Below are 24,972 nucleotides of genomic sequence, written 5' to 3'. Positions count from 1 at the left end.
AAACGTGTAGAGTTTCCATTGATATTATACCTTTGTCCTAAATCTAATTTTTTAAGCCTTTTCGAGGATCAAATGCACTCGTCTGTGTCTACGTTTGACTGATCTTCCTCTCGTAATCGATTAAACCAGACTAAGGGGTCGTTTACCAAACACTTACCCGGTAAGCGTTTATCGGTAAAATTTAACACTACCACTTACTTATCAGGCAAGACTTTAGTCGACCTAAACGGCATCGTATGCAACAATTTACAGAACAAGCGCTTACCATGGTAAGAGTCATCGTCCTCACTTACCAGGTAAGACTCTCGGTCTTTGTCTCCCTCTTACCAGGTAAGTCCTTACCATATTCATCCAGTAAGGTGATGTGACTTGGTAAGCGCTTACCCGAATAAGCGTTTGGTAAACGGCCCCTAAATAATAGAATGACTGTTTTCCTGAGTATCTTCTCGTAATCAACTCGTCACCAAAAATCCTTGCAAGAACACTTCCCGTTGCGGAAATGGTGAAATCGTAAACGATCCCTCACGATTATGTCCCGCTCATATATGCACGAAATGTGCTTAACTGCCGAATGACAATCCTCGCACATCCTTAGATTCTTCGTGATTCTAATGGGCGTTCCGGTTGATGTGCTGATCAACCCGAACGCAATAGCGAGCTTTTCGCTATGTCGCCATAATGTAGTTTCCTTCTCATCCTCGTCAATATCAAATAACACCTCCGATGTTTTAGGGACGTAACCGTCTTTCTCCAGTTTTGCAATCATCTCCTCGACCATCTCGTAAATCTCTCGGGTTCGAGGGTGGGCCCCTTCCCCGACTTTGAACTCGTGAACGACACCGCCCAAATCGATCGTACTCCTACCAGTACTGGTTTTTACGCCTTTTTCCTTCATTAACGCTCTTAATTTCTCTACATCTTCCCATCTCCCAGCCTTTGCGTAGATGTTCGATAGCAACGCGTATCTACCACCGTTTTGAGGCTCCAATTCAATCAACATTTTCCCAATTCTTTCTCCCATTTCGATGTTTCCATGAACCCTACAAGCACCCAAAAGTGCACCCCAAACAGCGGGGCTTGGTGTCATCGGCATTCTACTTATTAGCTCCTCGGCTTCGGCTAACCATCCAATCCGGCCTAAAAGATCGACCACGCAGCCGTAATGCTGGACCGTCGGCTCAACCCCATGAACCGCTTCCATCCGATTGAAATACTCCAAGCCCTCATCGACCAACCCTCCGTGAGCACAAGCGTTCAATAATCCAACAAATGTGATTTCGTCGGGCTTCAATTTTTCATTTTCCATTTGAGAGAAAAGCTCGATTGCATCCTTTGCCCGACCATGAATCGCGAGCCCTCCGATCATCGCGTTCCATGAAGAAACCTCTTTTGATTTCATCGTCTCGAAAACATCCCACGCCAAATCGAGTCGTCCCAGCTTCGCGTACATATCCAATAACGCGGTTCCTAAAACCCCGTCTAATTCGATCGAATTTCGTCTGATATAAGCATGAATCCATTTCCCTTGATCGAGAGAACCGACATTGGCACAAGCCGAAGCCACGCTCGAAAGAACGAATCTTTTGGGCCGAAGTTTCTCCCTTTGCATCGCTCGAAAAACTTCCAATGCTTCCTTAAAACAGCCGTTTTTGTTATACCCATCAATCATGGCACTCCATGAAATATCATCTCTTTCAGGCATTGCATCGAACACTTCTCGAGCAGCTTCAACCATTCCACATTTAGCCAAACCAGAAACCATGGCATTCCATGAACCAACGTTCTTTTTCATCGTGACTTCGAACAAAGCCTTAGCAGATTCAATTTCTCCATGTTTCAAATACCCATCGATCATGGCATTGAAGCAAATAACATCCGATTCGCCATTAAAATCAAGAATCATCCGAGCTTCAATTAAACGTCCAAACGATGAATACATTTGAATACCAGCACTTTTGACATACCCATCTTCCATAAACCCATTTTTCACCACATGACAATGAATCTGAGCACCTTCTTCAACAGATTTCACAACCATACAAGCCTTAAACAACATAGGATACGTGAACTTATTTGGTTTTGAATCCAAACCCACCATCTTCGAATAAAACAACAGAGCCAAACAGGGCTTGCTGTTGTCGAAACACCCCTTGATAACGGAGTTCCAGACGAAAACATTAGGGTTTGGAACCTGATGGAAGAGTTGGAGAGAAGAATCGAAAGTATTGAAACTGGGATTTGCGTAGGATTTGATCAAAGAACCAGATATGAAATGGTGTTGGAAGTGGTTGGTTTTGAGAATTAGAGCGTGGGTTTGCTTCAGATGGTGGAGAGAAGTGGTGCATTTGGTGGTTAGGAGATTTAAGAGTGATTTTTGGGTGAGATTGTTTGTTGGGAGGTGATGATACGGCGGCTCAACGGTGGTGGTGGTGGTGGCGGCGTTCATGGTTTTGTGGTCGGAAAGTTGGTATTGGTTTTTTGTACAGTTAAATATACGTGGATAAGATGAGTCCGCAGGAGATGAGTTTTTGGCGATCAAGCAGAAGTTTTAATCCTACGGCTCTAATTGAATCTAAAAATCCGCTTGCTTTCTTTCTATTGGGTTTTGGTAAGAATTAAAGTTATTATAAAAATAAAAAAAAGGATCACCAATCATAAATAAAGATAACACTAATATAATACATCGAGATATACCATATCAGTTCTTATGATAAGACAATTCATGGGTGAGGGTAAAATTAAAAGTAATCAACGATTCAGATCTCTTCTTACGCTTTTCATTATAACTTTTATTCTCACATAATTCTTCATCTTCCTATTTAATATAGATAAACTATAGTATGCAATAGAAGGGATGAGTTTCGATGAGAATGTAAGTTATGGTGAGAAAGATAAGAATGAGTTTCATGTCTCACGTTATTTTAAACCTTAGTTCAAACATATTAGTAAGTTGTAAATGTTGTATAGTATAATATGAATATACTCATACTAGTACAATTGTAATTGAATTTTTAAAAACCGAGTTAAAAATTGAATATATATTATATGTACACACACGAGTATCAAGTTAAAGGAGAATAAAATACTCATATTTTATAAAATACATGATTGGAAAAAACCTTAAAAAATATATAAGGAGTTAAATTAAAAATTAAAAAAAAATTCAATTTTAACGATGGATATTTTATTTTCGAATAAATATAACGATACTATTTTGTTAGGCTCAATAATTATCTTTAAGCTTCAAATTTAGATATCGTTTATCAAACGCTTACTCAGGTAAGTGCTTACCGGTAAAATTCAACGCTATCACTTACTTACTAGGTAAGACTTTAATCCACCAAAACGGTATCGTAAACAACAATTTATCCGTTAAGCGCTAACCGTGGTAAAGGTCGTTGTCATCATTTATCAGATAACATTCGTGGTCATTTCATTCGTTCTTACCGGGTATTCGTTCTTACCGGGTAGTATTCTTGGTCCTTGTCATATTCATTCGGTAAGGTAATGTGACTTGGTAAGTGATGTGCTGGAATCGTAAGTGTTCACACAGTGGGCACAAAATCCCCACAGTGGCGGTGCAAGTGCACGCCGACACTATGATCGCTTCAAGTAATAAAGTGGTATAGTACCAAGATCGTTTCCACAAGGATTGGACTTATTGAGAATCAGAGAGTTTCATGAACTTCTTGAACTTGTTTCGGTTTGAGAATAAAAAGTTGAGTTTTGATGGTGCAAAACTTAGAAATACGAAATAAACCTTTAAAATTAAAAGATGGGTATGGGTGTAAGTTTCCCTTAAGAAAATTGTAGGAACAATATGGTCAGAAACTCATGAGACTTCTATAAAAACTTCAATCTCTCGAAAATGAATTCTTATATACTATGCCCACAAAGTGTCAAATTTTATCAATTTTAAACTTGCCGAATTAGCTAAGAGATAAAAAGATATCTGGTTCCACTAGCCTGAAGATTTATACTCAAATCTCTTTGTAGTATAAACTCGACTAATATCTTAACATTAGCTAAAAACATGCAGAATCCGTATCTCTACGTGATTATCAAATACTCTTTCAAATCTTTGTGCATCACTTAAGCTGTATTTCAAATCCGCCCATCTCTGGATCAAGGATCTAATATTAACACTTCAAAGTGATCAGCTTATCTGCGTTGAGCTTAAGTCCCGACTTAAATGACCAAGCTTAAGAATTAATAAAAATGACAACACCCAAGTGTACCTTCAAATTCTTAAGTTTGACTGACACCCACACCCAAAGGGGTGATTAGCTTATAATAAAATTATAAAACATGGAGGAAAAAGAAGAAGAAAAATGCATAAGAAATACTTGAATGGAAATTTTACTAAGAATGTTGCCCACATGGGGAATACAAGGCACAGTAGCGAGAATTAAAGCTAAATACGAAATTAAAATTAAAAACAAAAATTAAACTTGCTCTACTACTCCAGAACTTCTTGACTAGAGGGTAAAGACCTCCCATCACTTCTTGTCTACTTTTCTGGCCTTATCACCTTTTTTGAAAGGATGAAAAAGGTAAAGTTACCTAACCCTTAAAATAAGGAAAATGTAAGGAAGGTTTTTTCATTAAAATAAATGTAAGGTTACTTTAAGACATTTTTTAATTCAACCAGGCTCATTCTTCCAAATAATTCAAGATTTTCGGATCTGACTTCAGAATTAAATCCCTTAAATACCCAGGAGAGCCATTATTTAAATTTTGTCCAAATCTGCTTTGAGGAAAATATGCAGTAGGCAGAATGTGAGCAAAAAGTGAACATTTTATCAACAACAATAGTTTTTCAGAAAATAATTAAATTTTTGACCTTTCATCACCTCTTAAATTATTTTGGACAAAAAATACAGGATAGAAGCAAAATGGGTACATAAGACACAATAAAATAAGAGTATTGAACAACAAATAACTCTCAAAAATTGAGAGTTATCAGTAAGCACTTACCCGGATAAACGTTTGGTAAACGACCCTTTAGTAAAACCATTAAACAATACCTAATCTATACTAAGCATATGTATAACACTAACAAATTAGTTATTATTTAGTTCTACAAAGTATTTGGTAGAAATTCCTTAAAAGCATATTAAGCATAATATATCGTTTACTAATGCATTTATTTAATTAAAACCACATATTATAGGGTGTTTTGAATTGTACTTTTATAGATTGGGAGTAGGTATCCTCTGAGCATGTGGAAACCAAAGCAAGTTTCCTCTACAAATGATCCACACACGAATAAGTTGATAACTCCCACCAGGTGCTAGCCCAAGAACCCTAGATTTATATGTGTTTTACAGAAAAGAAAAAGTTTATTTTCTATATAATTTTTGAGAGGCTAAATCTAAAAGCTTCAATGAGTTAGAATTGTTTTAGCCTAACTCCTTATTTATATAGTCGGAATTATAGATGTATAATAACTCAAATATGGTTTAGTCATTATCTGCTTCATAAATATAATTATCTTAAACCTTAATATAATTATACATATTTACATATAACATCCTATAATTATCATAATTACGTTTTAACACATATTTTCATAATTATCCTCCAAGAACAATCATATCCATAATCAACTTGATATAATCCACGATTCTATAAATGGAAGTAAACGTATTTTTTGTGTGCGACCATATAGGTTTACATATTCCTTAGCAGTATTCTTGTGTGACACGTGTCGTGGACATATAATAACTTACAATGACACATGCCAATATTTTAATTTCGGGTTTTTGTTGATGAGAACTTCAAAGTTTCAGAACATATTCTACCTTCAAACTTAATTTTAAAATTTTATTTTTGATGAGAATTTTATTAATTTTTCCATTCTTAATTTATAATAAAATTTTATAAGTTGATTTTAAGACTTATGTCTAAATGTTTCACAATATATATTATATACAAATTTAAAACAACGTAACTTCATATTTGAACAAACCTTGAAAACCTTTGACTAAATATTATATATTCCAATCGATTTTTAGTAGGGGTGTTCACGATTTAGTGGGATGTGGTTTAAGATCAAAACTGCAAATTGTGCCATACATGCGGTTTGAGCATTGCTCCAAAGCACAAACCAAATCACAGATGTCCCGAAACGTAAAATACTGCACCGCATTGTGATTTGGACCTAATAAAATGTGTGTAAAGTGTCAATACACAGTTTTATAGTTTTCATACTACATTTAAAACAAAATACACATTTTGTATACAAAAATATAATACTCATTTGTATACCAAAGTTATGGATTGTTCATAATTACACAAATTAATAGAATATTTAATGAATACTTAGGTTTTATATTGAAAACATAGAAAGTTGAACTTTGGTAAATTAAAATAAATGTAATCAGTTATTAATAGTGATATATGGTGCGGTGTGATTCAGTTGAAGTAATTCAAAATCGGAAAGTAAACCATATAGTATAGTAGGGGGAGAGTTTAGTTATGTACCAATTTTTTTTATCAACCAACTATACTTGGTACCAACTTAACGGGTACCAATTTTCTTCAATTGATATCAATTTTATACCAACTTCAAGTTACATATAAGAAAACTTGTCATTTTTGTTTGAATTTTGATTTTCCAGGTTACCCCAATTATGTTTAAGAGTTTTTAATCCAAGGAATGAAACTTGCAAATATTCAATGTGATAATTGGGTCTTGGTTATCACCTGGGGTAACTTATACGTGATTATTTATTATGTGTTTATGTGACAACATGATAAATTTGTACATTTGATTATGTGGGTATGCGAATTTTATGCATAAATGTGAAATGTATATATATATGTATAGTGAGGCAAGGTGTATACATGATATATATATATATATATATATATGCATGATCTATGTGCAATGGTTTTGAGGCATGTATGTATGTATGTATGTATGTATGTATGTATGTATGTATGTATGTATGTATGTATGGTAAGGGCGGTTTAGCCGCCTTACCTTATTTGGTAAGTATAAAAGGGAGGATGAGCCTCCATTATAGTCTTTTTCTATTTTGAGACCTTCATTGAACGATTTAAGAAGAAGAAAGGTTGATCGGATTTCAATTGAAACTTATCAAAAGACTGATTTTCAAAAAGCTTTCAAGGTGAGTAGTTAAATGCTTTCAAAACGCTTTGAATTATATGTTTTATTGAAGTTTTGAGTTTACTTAAGTGTTGTCCGGATTAAGGCATAAATCGGACAAAGGTTGTGCGATCTAAGACATAAACGGGACAAAGGTTGTGCGATCTAAGGTATAAACTGGTCAAGGGTTGAGCGATATATGTATATAAACCGGATAAGGGTCAAGCAGATAAAACCTAAACCGGACATGCTTTAACCGGTTTAAAAGTAAATCGATTAATTCTGTTAACCGGTTTATACGATGAGCGATTTATGAATTTTGAATTATGACCAAGTGTTTAACTCGGAGAAGCAGGAATACGACTAGGAAATGACCGGATTGCTAAATCGGTCAGGGCATGAATAGTGTTGTCCGGATTAGTAATCTGGACAAAGTGTTGAGAATTTTGTTCCAAGTGTTAAATCGGACAAAGCCTTGGGCAAAGTGTTGTCCGGATTTGGTAAACCGGCCAAGACTTGTCCGGAGATGAAGTCCGGCCAAGTCTATTTTAACCGGTTTTGCATTTTGATTTATTTTATATATATATATATATATATATATGGGGAATTTTGAAAAAGATAATTTTGAACTGATAATAATTCCATTGACTGCAGTCTAATTCTATATGGAATTGTTTTTGTGAAATGTTTTGATGAAGAAATAAGGATGACATATCAAGGAGAGGTGTACCATGGGATAAGGGTGACATATCAATGAGAGATGTACCATGGGATAAGGGTGTCATATCAAGGAGATGTGTACATTTGGATATAAGGGTGACAATTGTATGTGTGTGTTATATAATATAACTCTTACTATCATATCCCTTAAGATTACTGTGGTTTGGAATTTTTATTTCTTTGCCATTTAAAGATTTAGGATCAAGGTTCTTATTGAAAATCATAGTCTGAATGTTATAGAGAATGAGGTAACAGGTTTGGCCTGACACTTTAAAGAAACCTTGTTTGAATGGAAAAGGTTTAAAAGTGGCATTATAATAATTTGGTTAATATAACATGTTGGGATATGATGTTTTGTTTGTGAGCAAAGATTATTGGCTTGAAAAATGAAAGGTATTGACATTATATTTTTATTTGTTCATATATTTGTGGTATATATGAAAGGTTGTTTTATATAGAAGTTTTGGTGATTTTCACCCTGCAATGATATAAATAGGGTAACTCAGTAAACCATAACCTTCGTTTTATGATTTTAATTATCTATTGCAGGAAGTGCTGAGGGGAAAGGGAAGGGAAAAATATAATATTTTTCCTATATGCTTATCTGCATGAAGTTTTATTGACATCATGTATAGTTTCGTTATATGAATCTGGTTTAGTGCAAGAATTGTATTTTGAATTTTTGAACCATGTATTTGGTACTGGTAGATTCTTGTATTATGGGACCAATGTTGAGATATAAATATGTATTTCTGATGTATGAAGTATGTGATACATGCAATATGTGATATGAGGTGTTACATTCAAATTCTCAACCAAAATAGTTAAAGTTACAACGCTTAATATTCAATACATAAAAAATACAAAAACTAATAAATAATGAAATAAGTCGGTACCATCATACATGACATCCAATACGTGTATCAACCAAACTTGCATACCTAGTGTGGATGTATGATACTTACGAACCAATTGTAATTGGTATTGGTTAAAAAACAGAGTAAACTATGATTTCCGTCCCAATGGTTTAATTTTCGTCTATACGGTTTAGAAATTATGATTTTAGCTCATATGGTTTGCAATTTATTGTTATTTTCGTCTCTAGACTAAATTCTTACCTTCAAGTACAAGAGACCACAACAATAAAGTGTTGTAAATTATTGAGACTGAAACAACAATAACATGTAAATTATAAGAACGGAAATAGTAGTGAATTACAAATCACAGGGACGAAAACAACAATTTCTAAACCACGGGAACGAAAATCTCAATTTTTAACAAACCACAAAGACGAAAATGTAATTTACTATAGAAATATAATGGAAATTTTTTAAGCCGCATGATTTAATTTGAGTTCAAAAAAGCTTGCCACTACAACCGTCATGGCGTGTCATGGCTTAAAACCTATGTTTCACGCTAGGTTAAGCTTGTGGCACGCCATGACCCATTGCATGGTTTTTGTAGTGTAATATTTGATTTTTCTTACCTTTTAATGTCTTATTCGTTAATTTATAATGTAAAACATAATTTAAATTATTTATTATCATCAACTCTGAGTAATATTAGAGTATATATAGGGTCAGTTTCAGGGAAAAGACCACAAAAAAATGAAAAACATATGAACACCCTGGTAACTGTTTATCTGGATAATATACACAAGTGCATACAAGTAATTTATAATTAATTTACCCGGTATATATATGTGCATACCATCCGGATGAATGGTTAACAAGATGTTCCTCAGTTTTTCATTTTTTTGAACCTCGCTCTATATATGTTTATATGTATAATAATTTATAAGATATAAAGATTTGCCCCTATAAGTTACGCCTTGAAAAACGTTGCGGCCCCGTGGCTCCTAAGGCTTATGGCTTAATTTCGCCACATCATGCCTCACGTCATTTAGAGCATCTCCAACAGCTTCTCTAAAATAGAGAAAATCAACTTTTTCTTCTCTATAATGCTCCAACAATTTCCCTATCTTATTCTCTGGAATAGAAAATCATGAAGAAAACTCTCAATGTAGAGAATTCTCTAAAACTCTAAAAAAAAGAAAGAAAAAAATGAGTTTTTTTATTCATTCCACCAATGAGGGATGAATTAATATCATTTTATATAAAGTTTTTCTAAAAGTGTATTGAGATCATAAAATTATTGAATATTTACATAATATAATTAATGATAAAATCTCTAAAAATAAAAAATTGTTAAAGTTGAACATATTTTATTTTTAGAGATTTTTAGTTTTGGTTCTTTATTTTTTTTAAAAATTATAAAGAATTCACCAAAATATGTTATTAGAACATCTCCAAAAGCTTTTCTATAATTTCTTTAAAATAGAGAACTAAAAATCAAAATCTCTAAAATAAATTACAATCAACTCCAATAGATTATTTATTTTAGAGATTTTATCATTAATTATATCATATAATTTTATATCTCAATACAGTTTTTTAAAATATAAATAAAATGATATTAATTCAACTCTCATTGGTGGGATGAGTAAAAAATTTCATTTATCTCTCTATCTCTATCCTTTTGAATTTTTAGATAATTTTTATATTTGGAGTTTTCTTCATTATTCTTTGTTTTAGGGAATGAAATAGGAAAGTTGTTGGAGCATTATAGAGAACTAGAATGATACCCGTACAGTGCAGCATGATGTTATTGTTATATGGTTTTGAGAAAACGAAAATATTTTTATTTTTGAATAAAATATAATTTGATAAAAAAATTAAAAAATTATATCGATATGAATATCAAATTAACTATTTAAAAGTTATCATTTTTATGGTAATTTTTTTAATTTAATTTTTTATTATAATTTAATTTAAGTTTAATAACAAAATAATTTATTTTTGATTTATTAATATAACATTTTATAAATATAATAATTAAGTATTTTGTTAGATATTAATAATTACCTTAATTATATTTTAAATTTTTATATTTAAAATAAAATATTTATCTTATATTCGATTATATTTATCTGCAGCTAATTACACGAATTTAACATAAAAATTTAATAAATTATACTTAAACACAATTTACTTGTAATTTATTTAATGTATAAACAATAATTTTTAGATTTTTTTTAAACTTTTATCCGCTGGAAAAAAACTGATAGAAAGGTCTTAAAACATTGGATATAATACGATGAGGAGCGGTTACGGCGGATGAGGTATTTTGAAGACCCCTGAATTTTTAGGAATCATTTTGATTTGAGTGGGGGAGTATCGTTTGCTGAGGTGGAGCTCAGATAGGGTGGAATAAAGCCATCTACAATATACTGGCGAACAATACGGCACGTCATTTCTTCAAGATTTTGGCTGCTCCCTTGCGTAATCCGCCATTCTACTTCCAATCCCCACAAATTCGGTCCTCAGAACAAGATAAGATTGATTGGGACATTCGCTAATTTCAACCCCTGAAACCCCAATTCTATGGACTGCAAATTTGTTGTTTCAGTTCCTCCATGATAACTTCATCGCCGGAACTTGCCACAAGTCGGAAATTTTCATCAGTTGAGCTGCATGAGTAGTCAAGTGATTCCATTGAGAAGGGAGATTACGAGCTGCTTCAAGGCGGAAGCAGTGTATTTTGAGTCGAATCAATCATGGCTGTGGTTTTTGTTTCTCCAACGAAAATGTTATCGTCTTTGTCTCGTCGTCAATACGATTCTTATAGATATTCTTCTACTACTAAATTACATGCTTCTCCTCGAAGTTTGATCCCTCGTTTTCCTAATTTAAGGTAATTTCATCCACTTTTTTTTTAATTTTATGATTTATCGTTTGGTTATATTGATCCAAGAGGCCTTTTTGGGTCAAATTTTACATGGTTTTTTTTTGTCGATATTGATCTGTTTTATTGATCAATGCGGTGGGTCTAAGCACAATGAGTACGTTGAGTAATACAATAGCTACTTAACGAGCTTAATGGGACTCATGGCTATACATCACTGTTCAGTAGTGGCTTAGTGATATAGAAACCGGCTTATTCAATAAGCTTCTTGCGGGATCTTTATGCAGAAAGGCAAAAAAAATTAGGAAGTCCCTTCCAATTAAAAACACGCCCTTTCCATCTAATGAGAAAACCCTCCCAAACAAAAGCCTTCCGAATCTATGTAGACAGATTAATCCACAACAGAAAGCTTTATCTATATTGGACTTAATGGAACCAACCAAACAGCCCCTAAGTTTGAGGTTTCTCAGCTAGCCGAAGGAAAATGAGATTCAAATGGATTCTTTTTCTTGCTGGCAATCCAGTTGTGTAGCATTCAATTCTTTTTGGTGTTTTGTGGGTAAATGTTCTCAGTTTACAACCTCTATATTACCTGGGATGTTTTATTGGTTGTCTTTATTGTGTTCATCACCAAGAGAATTTGGAGTCTTTATCTTGCTGGAAATATAGAAAATGAATCAATGTCAATTGAAAAAATGCTTCTTTGACCCCTTTGGCTATAGAATGCATTCTACTTTAGGAAAAGACCAATTGTCACCTAAACATTCTATGATCTGGATGATCCATCGTCTATAGGGCATTGTTAGATGATCCTAGAAGAATGTAATTTATATGTAAGATGTAAATTGCACAAATGATTCTGTGTCACCTGCGTGTATGGTTAACTTCAACAAAACTGTTTGCTCATTGGGGCAGAGTTTTGGTCGTGGATAGGTAGCCGCTTCAAAACCCGTTAATGACTGCAATCCATTTAACCATTAAGAAGATATTTAAGATTGAATGATTTGACTTAGTGTTATTCAAGTATTTTAAACTGCAAAAGGAACCTGTTAAACTTATAGATTACTAAGTAATAGCAAAAAGGCACATGCCTTTGTTATGCTCATGCAAGACTGGATGAGCTCGCTGTCAAATATCACTACAAATGGCTCTGTAACACATTTCCTATCATCTTAAGCAAAGGTGCTCGAGGGTTGATAATATGTAAATGGAGTTTTTAACTTTCTGACCGTTGGCTTGGGTAACTTATGCCATTCTGAAACCAAAGGCACACTGAGTTGAGCTCTTGTGTCTTCCATTTATTCGTTTCCTAACAAACAAGATCAGTTGCCAACCCCCACAAATCAATACCCAAGTGCTTGATTTGATGGGAAGGGTGTGGATTTGAAAGGAAAAAGTCCCTTAGGATTGTTGAAGCCCCTTGAATTGACCATGGAAACTGCTGCTACCTTTCCTTGAAACTTTACCTTACCAATGGTTTTTTAGCCATTTGATATCGAATGACCAAAACTCCTCTGTTGTGCGGTCACATCTAACTTGTAATAGACATCGATGAAATTCAATGTTAGTGCCGCATAATTTTAAGATCAAAAGTTGCTTAGAGTAATAATGCTCGGTGTTCAGAAAATCCCTTCTTAAGGCCACTTAAGAAAAATTCAATTGAATGCTTCTTTGGCAATTTGTGAGTGCCAAAGAAAAACTCAACCAAAGTAGATTCTTGAAAATCAGTAAAGAAGATACTATAAACCCTTCAATTTAAATGAGATCCTTTATAGAATTTCTTTAATATTCAGGATCATACTATTTACCACTATTTTCATGCAAGGGAATTTCTACCTTCTACCTTTGTTTGTTCAAGTACAAGTTACTTAAACTTATTTCTGTGAGTACTAAAACATAAGGTCAGCATTTACTGGACCTTTTACAAGTTTGCTTGTAATTGCACTTTTTGATGCACAACATCAGTTCTCAAAGGTTCTCAAGCATATGGGCACTTAAATGGCCCGAAGAAATGGACTAGAAAAGTTTTTGAGGGTTTGTTTGGTCATCGTATTTATAATGACGTTATTATCGGAAGCTCTTGGAATGCAGAATACTCGGAAGTACTCTGTAGTGAAGAGAACACTTTTTCATGTAGTTCATATCATCGGGATTTGGCTCCCGACATCATTAGCTACTTCATCAATTTTTTGCAGGCTGAACAATCTCTATACAAGATGTTCTATTACAAATACCGAAGTCTTCAACGACATTATCACAGAAGAAGTTTGTCATGATTCTTCATCTGATGCATCAAATTGTTCGGTTCCCATTCTCCATCTTAATGCTGAAATTCATGATACTGAATCAGCGAACTTACTGGTGGAGGGCACTTTTGTAGACATGATCTTGACAACATTGCCGGTACATCAAAGAATCACATACTACCTTCCTGATTTCTTATCTTTTATCCTTAAAATTTATAAATTTCAGTGTTCACTTTACTCTTCAGATTCTTTCAGAGGAGGAGCAGGACGTCATTGCTGCAATGCCTGCTCATCCAGCAGGATTATACGGTAAGTGAACTCCTGGTGCAGGCTTTGGTAATACTATGTATAACACTATAGTGGCGATTTATTGAAGATCTTTTATTTGGATTCTTATGACAAAGCGTATGCAACATAATTATCTTTTGGGTAACTTCCAATTTCACCGGTCAACTCTATCAATTAGTTTTTACGGTTGGTAGTATGATGCGTATTCTAATAGACTTATTGGTTCTTTTTACATGAGTTGTTATACTCATGAGTTTGTTGAAGGGTAATACTAATTTCATGTGCTACCATGTTTTTTCTTCGACCTGACTTGTTGAATGTCAAGTTAAGAATATATAAAGAATACAACATCTTCTCTTCATTAAACTAATTACTCTCTTTCAATATACTTATTTTCTTATTACTATTCTAGTCGCCTAATGCGATTTCTTGAAGGGTAGACTTTTGCATAAGTCTTTAAATATTAAAGAAGTTGTGTTGTCTAATTGTACGAGTATATGATAGTTACGGTGTTTTTCTGTTTTGAGTTTTTTCTATCAAACACTTATGTTCTATATTGATTGTCATAACTGATAACAGCCTCCAGGGAGCTACTTTAACCTGATACACACACACACACACATATATATATATACACACACAGGGGTCGGTTCAAATAAGATGGCTAAATATTGTGAGAAGGTAAGAAGGGAAGGTTCATATGTGAATCATTGAAAAAAATCTTGAAAAAATCTACTTGAAGATGCATGACATTACAAATTATTCGTATGGGTTGACATATGCATCTTAAAAAATGGATTTTTTCAATGATTCACATATAAACCATTCATTAACCATTTCTTCTTACCCTCTCACTATATTTAGCCTTTTTATTTGAACCTCCCATTATTTACATATACGCATTCATACATACATACATACATATATGTTTCCGGCAGAGTACCTCATACATAGATATACTGGGTTCCTTTGGTTTTGGTTTGGTTATATATACATATATGTACGGATGTATATCTAAACGTGTATTTACATGCATATATGTATGTATGTATGTATGTATGTATGTATACATTCATGTGTGTGTATGTAATTCTTTTGAGTGAAGGATCTCTATCTATAACTCCAAAGTTCCTAGAGTAAATATCATGTAGAGGAAAACTATCTTGGGGAGCTCGATGTGTAACCTACTGACCCACTGCAGCAACAATCTCCATGGGTCCAACCACAGACTGTTTACTTTTTTTATGACCTGTAGTTGCTTTTATATTGCATATGTTTCTAATCTGAAGATCATATATCATTATCAGCATTATATGCTAGTTGCCTAGCTGGGAACTTGGTGGAACAGCTATGGAATTTCGCTTGGCCTGCTGCTATTGCATTGCTTCATCCAAGCCTTCTTCCAGTTGCGGTCATGGGTTTCTGCACCAAGGTTTCAACAATTCATATAATCTGAATGGCTTCTAATTTGTTTCAGGTGAAAAGACATTCTAACTTGTCTTCTTTTATTTGTCTTTTTTTGAGCAGGTTGCTATTATTGCTGGAGGCCCATTAGTTGGCAAACTTATGGATCTATTTCCCCGTGTACCTGCATATAATTTTTTGACCACTGTCCAGGTTATTCCTTAATTAACTTATCTAGTCGTATTTAGCGTGAAGTTTCTTTGGAATTTCTCCCTTTCACACACTTAGCTTCACGGAAACAACCGCTCTACTTATTAGGGGGTTTGAAGGAATTGGAATGATCAATTCCGTTGACGAAATTCCATTCAGGCGTTTGGTTTACCTATGGAATGGAATTGAATTCCACATATTCCACAATTCATGGATTTGTTCATTCCATCAAAATTGAGAAGGAATTCAATTCCATTCCATCCCATTTTCTCAAAAAGACAAAATTATCCCCATCTTCCCTACTTGATTTACCCATACCCATATGACTTGCATCTGAACCACCACCGTTTTCTGAACCACCGATCTGAACCACCACCGATTTGAACCACCGCCGACCACCATCAATCTGAACCACAACCAACCACCACCATTATAAAAGGGGTATTTTGGTCATTTATCGTTTATTCATATTCCAATTCCGAAGCTACATTCTACCAACCAAGCAGGCAGGTTCCAAATCCTTTAACAGATTCCATTCCAATTCATTCCAACCAAAAGCATGGTCAAATTCCATTATAATTCCTTCAAAGTCAATTTCTTTTGACATATTTCATTCCTTCAGAAAACATTCTGCAAACCAAAGGCCGGGTAGAGGGCAGGTCTGCTTACGTCTTAACACCCCCGACCCCATCTCTGGATGGGATATACTAGGCTCGTTTGATTTAGTTTGGTATGGTTTGGTTTTCTTTGGAATTTCTAATATCTCTTTATATATCAGGCAGCTGCTCAACTGTTATCAGCTGCGATGATAATTCAAGCACATATGGCACATGCCTCACTCGAAACCTCTGTACTCATGCGTCCTTGGTTTATCATATTAGTAGTAGCTGGGGCTGTTGAGAGGCTATCTGGACTAGCTCTCGGGGTTGCAGTGGAACGTGATTGGGTTGTTCTGGTATTGCTCATGCTTTGTTTCTTTTTTTTTTGGTAATCGTGGGTGTCCGGGCCAGTTTGCACGCACCTCGACTAATCCCATGGGGCCCTGAAGATAACAGCCGGGAAAATCTCCGTTGGCCCCGAGGAGACTTGAACTGGTGACCTCTGTGGGGAGGAGTCCCAAGGCCTAGCCTTTTTATTTGCCAGTTGAGCTGGCCCTCAAGGACTGTTCTTTGGTTATTTGTTTTATATTATTCTCGCATTTACTAAATGCAAGTCATATGGTAAGCTCGGATATCAACTTGCCTTTTCCTTTCAACTTCTCAGTTGGGAATGAGGGCCTGTTTGTTAGCAGCTTAATGGGGCTCGCAACTTATTCGGTCAGCTATACATGATTGTTTGGTAGTGGCTTAATGATACTTACTCAGTAAGCTTTAGGAGGGAGCTTTATGCAAAAAGCCGAGTTTTTTCCACACCTGCCCCTTCCAATTAAAAAAACACACTACTTCCATCTATGAGAAAACCTTCCCAAACAAAAACTTTTTCAATCTATACAAATAGATTAATCCACATAGACAACTTTATCCATACAGGACTTAATGGAAAACCAACCAAGCAGCCCCTAAGAGAAGTATGCCATTTAATTGAAGGGTCATTAGTTGAATATGTATGCATGAATGTACATGAAAAGAACTATTGCAGCTAGAGATGGGCATGGACCGGTCCTAAAAAATCTGGTCTGGTCAAAGCAGTCGAAAAAAAGCCCGGTCCCAAAGGTCTGGTTTGGACCAAAAGCTCTGGTCTTTTCGCCCATCTCTAACTGCAGCTGAATGCAGACCCGTTGAGCCATTTTTATTAATGTAAATTTTTTGGTTTATACAGTTAGCAGGATCCAATCGGCCAATTGCTCTTGCTCAAGCGAATGCTACTCTGAGTCGTATTGATCTCCTCTGTGAGGTGATTATGGTTCTATTCTGCTATAGAAGTTACAAGCTTTCAATTATCTGTATTACTTGTTATATGTTTGATACAATTATGAAATTTAGTTGATTGATATTACTGATAAAAGCGTTAAAACTAAAAATGAATGGATTTATACCGTTGCAGATTGCTGGAGCATCTTTGTTTGGCATTCTTTTATCTAAATACGAAACAGTAACGTGCTTGAAGCTTGCTGTTGCTTTGATGATGTGGTCATTGCCTGTTGTGGTAATGAATTATAATTTTTTTTGTTTATGGTAACAGAGGGAGGTTCAGGGGAAAACCTCAAAAAAATGAAGAATTGAGGAACACACCCTAGCAACCATTCATCTGGACAGTATGCACATGTACATACAAGTAATTGAAGTTGTTTTTTGTTTTTTATGCATGTGTGCATGTTATGCATATGTGCACACCAGACAAATTGCTACAAGTTACTTGTATGCACATGTTCATACCGTCTAGATGAATAGTTATTAGGGTGTTCCTCAGTTTTTCATTTTTTTTTTTTTGTAGTTTTCCCCTGAACCTGACCCTATGGTGACATATTGCAAACTTCTATTGGGATAATGAGATTTATTCTTAATAATATGTTAGATTGGTCTCACGTGGTTAACCAACAAGCTTTCGTCTGGTGTTCTTGACCGTGCTAAATGCCCGCAAACATGCTGCAGAACTTTCTCCGCAGGACCTGTGCCACATGTTGATAATTTAGGTGAATTTATTACTAAATAACTATAGTTTCGCTTACCAGTCGTGTCTCTCGTACTGATAATCCCTTTCTTCTGGTGATCAGTGGATGTCAGTATAAATGCTATTAAAAATGGATGGGATGAATACATGAAGCAGCCTGTTCTTCCCGCTAGCTTAGCCTATGTACTTCTTTGCTTCAATGTTGTTCTGGCCCCAGGTGGTTTAATGACGGCATTTCTAACACAACATGGTATGGTTATATTCCCTTCTTCTGATATATCCTACATGGGGGCATGTTCCATTAAGAACCTAAAATTGATTAGGATCCCGGGAACCGCCCACAGCGCAACACGTGACATATTCATCAGGAATATGGATGTGTTATTCGTCATGAATATTGTACATATTCATCATGAATGTGCAATGAATAACACGTCCTTGTTCATCATGACTCATGAGTGTGTGATTCATGATGAATAACACGTCCTTGTTCATCATGAGTGTGTGATTCATGATGAATAACACTTCCATATTCATAATGAATGTATTATTCATGATGAATATTCATCATGAAGAGGGACACGGTGGCATGCTGTAGCCAGTTCCTGGGTTCCTAACAGAACTTCCCTCTCCTACATGTGACCTATATTTGCTTTCTTTTATAACTTTGTCTTCAAAGAAAAAGAAAAGAAAAACCTTTTTTGCTTATATTTGTGCTGTATAGATATGTTTCTTAATCTTTTTCGCAAGCCTGGGTCTTCTCGGGAACAGCCTCTCCGTCTCTTGGGACAGAAGTAAGACCAGACCCTACCTCGGGCGGGAGATATTGGGTTTGTTTGCCCGCATGTCGACTAATCCCATGGGGCCCTGAAGATAACAACCAGGAAAATTCTCATGGACCCTGAGCAGACTCTACCTGGCGACCTATGGGGCTTATTTGCCGATTCCTCGAGGTTTTAGCGGGTGTTCTTAAGATTGCTGCTTAGGGTTTACTTAATCAGCCACCTAGTCATTAAGAAGCCTTGTATTCTGCACTAGTAGTAGTTGGTGTATGCCAGCTTTATAGTTTTGGATATGCTTTTTGATCTTTTTCAGGTTTAAGTCCATCTTTAATTGGAGGCTTCAGTTGCTTATGTGCTTTGATGGGTGTTGGAGCAACATTCATGTCTGCTCAAATGGTCAAGAAACTTGGCATTTTAAAGGTACCCTTCTCTTGACTTATAGAGCCTACTGGTCCATGACTCTGCCACATCTGCTTTCTCTCTCCTACACATTCCATAAAAAACCTATAAACCAATTTACAATCATAAACCGGTCCGTGATTTTTAAATGGGTCCCACATTTTTCATCTACTGATTCGTTGAAAATATCATAAAAATTACTGATTTCTTGAAAAAGTATACAAAACAATAAAGATAGGTAAAATATAACATAGTAGAAAAGCGGTACAACGGCTGCTTGAGAACTCCATACGTCATAGTCATACTACAGAAGATGAAAAAAAAAAAAAAAGAGAAGTCGTAACGGATTTCTTGTTGCAGGCTGGGGCAGCTGGACTCATATTGCAAGCCTCACTTCTTACAATGGCGGTTGCTGTGTATTGGAGTGGAGCTCTTTCGCAGCATACTGCACTTTTATTCTTTCTTGGTTTTATTGTAAGTTATCTTTTTCTCGATACATATTTTTGTCTGTTTCTTGATTTACCGGATGGTAATCTTTTGATTATGCTGTGCTGCTTACTTTTCTCTAGCCTTAATCTTCTTTCATTTTTTACAAATTCTCATTTTTTCAAATTGTTCGAACTTTTTGGGCAAATATTTCTTTTCGGATACACTTTTTGCAAGCGTAGGTCCTTATGAAAACAGCCTTCTACTCACCGGGACAGAGGACAAGTCTGCATACATCCCGTCCCCGAACCCCACCTTTGGGTGGGTTGTACTAGGCTTGTTTTTCTTTTGGTTTTTAATTAGATTAGGGTCCGTTTGGTAATGGGGGATAGGAAACGGGACTAAGTGGGGAAAAAATATAATTTTTTGTTCAACCAAAATAGGTGGAACAAAGATTAGGGAGACGAGACAAGATTGTTAAATTACTAAACTTTTCTTTATTCAGGTGTTATCAAGATTGGGAAACATGTCTTATGATGTGGTTGGAGCCCAGATTCTACAAACTGGAATCCCGCCTTCGAAAGCAAATCTTATCGGGGCAACAGAGGTTTCCATTGCCAGTTTAGCAGAATCAATAATCTTGGGTGTCGTTATAATTGCAAACGACATTTCACATTTTGGATTCTTGGCGATGCTTTCCCTTCTATCGGTGGTGGGTGCAGCGTGGCTGTTCTGCCGATGGTTAGCCAATCCTACCGATGTACAAAGAAGTCTTTTCTCTTTCTAACCCCCAAAAATCTTTATTCCACTGTAAGTATTCCCATTTTGGTATTCTCAGTTTAGTTCAAAAATCATGAAAAATAAGTTAATAGTTTTTGGGGTTTATAGAGTGAAATCTTAGCATATGGTAGATTAGAAGTTCTATAATAGATCTATTACTTGCTTTTGTTAAGAGTATTTGTTGAGCACTAACCTTTAGTCTTACAAAACATCCCCCCCCCCCCCAAAAAAAAAATCATGAGAACAAGTGAAAGTACCTTTATCAAAGGGTCATTATAGCTCAATGGTATCCGGATTATCAATAGAGCTTCGCCTGACAGTCTCCATGGAGGTCAGGGATCAAGCCATAGAGCCTCGCCTGACAGTCTCCATGGAGGTCAGGGCTCAAGCCAAGCCTCATTGAAGGTGAAGAGGGTGTATGGGGATATGTTGTATATAAATATTATATACTTAAAAAAATTGTAACTCTTCATATTAATGGTGTTTATGAAGGTATCCTTATAACGTGTGAAAGTTACGCATCAGGGTACCTTCACAGTTCTCACACCAAACGTTTATACAATATATGGGTACTTTCACTTGTTCTCATGTTATCACGAAAAGGGGTTTGTTCTCATGTTATCACGAAAAGGGGTTTGTTCTCACTGAACCCTGCCCTGGATATGTATATGTATTGGTTTGGTCTTTTTTCTTGTAATCTTCTTGGATTTGTTGGGGAATTCACATACTTAGCAACACGATTGCTAGTAAAAAATGAAGCAAGTTCTCGTGATCTTTGATAAAGTCAAAGTGTTCGGATTTGTTGGCAGTAATCGTTTCGACTCTTCCTTCTTTGCAACGGGTGCACTACTGAAAGCGACGAACTTAGGGGCCGTTTGGTTCGCGGAATTCAAAGGAATTTGATGTAATTGGAATGACAAATTCCTTTGACTAAATTCCAATTCCTTTGTTTGGTTTATTTCTTGAATGGATGGAATCCTTCAAATTCCATTGAATTCCACAAGTTAATGAATTCATCATTCCTTGGCAAAATGGAAGGAATTGAATTCCATCACCATCCACCACGATCATGCTACTATTGTTCATGATGCCCCACCCTTAACCCCCACCACTGATGTCGCTGCCACCCACCTTACCCTACCCTAACCACTATGCCACTACTGTTGTCATCACACCCACCCACCCTTCGGTCACTCACTACACATCCCTACTACGACTATGCTACTAACATTAGTGTCACTCCCCTAACCTAACCCCCACCACCACAACATTATTGTCGTCGTCACAACTGCCACTCACCCTACCGCACCCTACCCTAACCACCACTAGCCACTATGTCACTACTGTCGTCATCATACCCACCCACTCCCAATCACCCTGACCATCATCCCACCACTATCATCGTCACAACTGTCACTGATCCCCACCTCCCCGCCCCTACCGCCCTTAACCTAACCCTTCACCCCCACACTACTATTGTCGCCTTCACAACCGCCATTCACTCGCACCCCAACCCACCCCAACCCACCACTAAACACCATGCCACTATTATTGTCGTCATACCCACCCACTCCCTGGCTCCAGCCTCCCGACCACTATCCCACCACTAGCATCATCACAGCTACCACCCCGCCACCTACCCCTACCCACCCCACCGTCCTGCCTTGCCCCCACCCTACCTTACCCTACTCTAACCCATCACTAACCACCATCCTACCACTGTAGTCATCACAACTATCACACTGCCACCTATTGCCTCACTCTGGCTTCAAACCCACTGCCTCGCCCCACCCCTACCTACCCGCAACAATCCCCACCTATGGAGCAGGGTAGGGAAGAAGTGGTGGGGGAAGGGCGGATGATAGTTGTGACGACGACATTAGTGACATGGTGGCTGGTAGGGTGTGTGGCGGGGCGATGGATGGGATAGTCCATACAAAGATGATTGTTCCAATTCTATTGAGAGATTTCATTCCAATTCCTACCAACCAAACACATGGTCAAATTCCATTCCATTTCCTTCAAGTCAAATTCCTTTGATGGATTCCAATTCCATCAAATTCCATTCTGTGAACCAAACACCCCCTTAGGGTCCGTGTTTGGTCGAGGAATTTGATGGAAATAGAATGATAAGTTTATTTAACCAAATTCCTTGACCCCGTTTGGTTCACGGATTGAATTGAGTAGATTCTATTGAATTCCATCATCGAGGTATTTAATAATTTGATTTCATAATGTAATGGATTTCACACATTGATTTTAAACAAATAAATTTTGAATCCAATTTAACCAAGACCGTCCCCACCATTGCCCCCACTTTGCCCCTCGGCCGCAACCACCACCACCCCATCAATGTCACCGCCACACTTGACGCACCCACCCCCCAACCACCATCGTTGCCACCAATTAATATATATGTATGCAGTATGTATAGGGGCAAGTTGCGTTAGAAAACTAAAACTGATTAGGAACCCGATAACCGCCACATGCGACATGTGTGCGTTCATTAGGAATATAGTGTGTTACTCATCATGAATGCCATAATATATTTTTTATAAATGTATAATTAATGATGAATATATAAATGCATGATTCATGATAAATAATACTTCATATTCATTATCAATATGTTATTCATGATAAATATTCGTCTTGAAAAAAAGACGTGTGACACGTTGTGGACAGTTCCCGAATGCCATATATATATATATATATATATATATATATATGGAGGTTCAAACGAGAATCCTTGTGATTTACGAGAACACGAAAACAACCCAATAACCTTAAACTCCTTTAATTAATAAATTAACTTATATTAAATATAAATAAATTAATAAAGACAATAATGTAATTAAGTAATTTTTATTTTAATTTAATTAATTATAATTATCCATTTTTTTCTTGGATTGATCACGTTCGTTTCCACTCTTTTCTCTTCCCTTATGATAATTGTGTGATTGTGTAACCATAACCTATCGAAACCATGAGTAATCGTTGTGATAAATGTGTGATTGTCTAACTCTAACTGATCGAAACCATGATCAAATTGAGTGCGCGAGTGATGTTATAATAGTGATATCACATGATTATCACATCCATATCACATCAAATCGTTTAGTGGATTTTGCTCGTAGTCATTGTGATAAATGTGTGATAGTCTAATCTTAACCTATCGAAATCATGAGTAATCGTTGTGATAAAGTATGACCCTAACCGATCGAAACCATGATCAAACCGTGCACTGTTATGATAGTGTTATCACATCCATATCACACCAAATTGTTTCGTCGATTTCGCTCGTAATCGTTGTGATAAATGTGTGATTGTCTAATCCTAATCGAATGAAAACATGTTCAAATCGAGTAATTGTGACATATACCTTGAATGAACTGTGTTCTACAACTTCTTCTTGCTGTTCGATTCCTGCATGCAAACCTTATGGCTTCTTCTTGCTGATCGATTCATGTTTGTTGTTCGATTCTTGTTTGTTGTTTGATTTATAGACTTTACGGCTTCTTGATCTTCGATTTCTCCTTGAAATTCTTTCGTTACCTTCTTAATCGATGCTTTCTAATAAAGGATAACTGTAGAATTAAGTGGATAACTCTAACTTCTAGGATTATAATGTGATCGTGTTTAAAAATTTATGATTTTGATTTCAATTATTACCCTTTCGAATCTCAAATTTTTTTGCATCGTTTTAAATTTCAATTTTAATCTAAAAATTCTTTTAATTTTAATTGTTATCACAATATGGGATTAATAAGTTGTTCTCACGTTTTCGTAAATCACAGGGCTTCTTCAATTGTTAACCCAATAATTTGTGTTAACTATGTGAACTAATCTTAGCATTTAATATTTGTAGTCTATTGATAAAATTCATTATGACATTTTTGTAATAAATTAAAAATTGATGTTTATTAAACATAGATGAACAATCATGAAAAAAGGGTAAATTTTGAAGAAAAAAAGGGAGATTTCTATTGAAGTGTTTATGATTATTTCTCAAAATACATTCGTTTATGAACAATCACAAACAATATAATATAAAACAAATTGATATTTTCAAAATGGCTAAATTAAATGAGTAATATAACTCCCATTTAAGTGCATTAAAGTAATACGAAACATGACCTTATTATATATATATATATATGTATATGTATATGTATATATTTTGTTTAACTTTTCGAATTATTTGAATCTATATATATATATATATATATATATATATATATATATATAT

General features: G+C 35.6%; 2 protein-coding genes across 2 annotated transcripts; one reads left to right on the top strand and one right to left on the bottom strand.

Annotated features, from left to right (window-relative positions):
• Window positions 1-454: 454 nt before the first annotated feature.
• Window positions 455-2,446, bottom strand: LOC112516042 (pentatricopeptide repeat-containing protein At5g48910-like). The gene has a single exon (XM_025123078.1). It carries the CDS (start codon window positions 2,444-2,446, stop codon window positions 461-463), a length of 1,986 nt encoding a protein of 661 aa, XP_024978846.1. The 3' UTR covers window positions 455-460.
• An 8,689-nt stretch (window positions 2,447-11,135) lies between these two features.
• Window positions 11,136-20,915, top strand: LOC112515441 (solute carrier family 40 member 3, chloroplastic). The gene is made up of 13 exons (XM_025122268.1): window positions 11,136-11,587; window positions 13,774-13,981; window positions 14,070-14,133; window positions 15,420-15,544; window positions 15,640-15,729; window positions 16,505-16,681; window positions 17,545-17,619; window positions 17,770-17,871; window positions 18,241-18,358; window positions 18,440-18,586; window positions 19,432-19,538; window positions 19,878-19,991; window positions 20,449-20,915. The coding sequence occupies exons 1-13, from the start codon at window positions 11,451-11,453 to the stop codon at window positions 20,728-20,730; spliced, it is 1,746 nt and encodes a 581-aa protein (XP_024978036.1). The 5' UTR covers window positions 11,136-11,450; the 3' UTR covers window positions 20,731-20,915.
• The last annotated feature ends 4,057 nt before the right edge of the window (window positions 20,916-24,972 follow it).

This window comes from Cynara cardunculus, assembly GCF_001531365.2.
Source record: "Cynara cardunculus var. scolymus isolate 2C chromosome LG 7, CcrdV1, whole genome shotgun sequence".
Taxonomy (NCBI): domain Eukaryota; kingdom Viridiplantae; phylum Streptophyta; class Magnoliopsida; order Asterales; family Asteraceae; genus Cynara; species Cynara cardunculus.
Note: the sequence above shows the minus strand (reverse complement) of the source record. Positions and strands in the feature narration are given on the sequence as shown.

Bases quoted from the DNA above. Each gene is read 5' to 3' on its own strand.
- LOC112516042 (XM_025123078.1), bottom strand. From the start codon at position 2,446: ATGAACGCCGCCACCACCACCACCACCGTTGAGCCGCCGTATCATCAC.
- LOC112515441 (XM_025122268.1), top strand. From the start codon at position 11,451: ATGGCTGTGGTTTTTGTTTCTCCAACGAAAATGTTATCGTCTTTGTCT. The intron at 15,730-16,504 runs GTTATTCCTTAA...TTTATATATCAG, and splicing joins ATTTTTTGACCACTGTCCAG to GCAGCTGCTCAACTGTTATC. The intron at 18,587-19,431 runs GTATGGTTATAT...GATCTTTTTCAG, and splicing joins GGCATTTCTAACACAACATG to GTTTAAGTCCATCTTTAATT.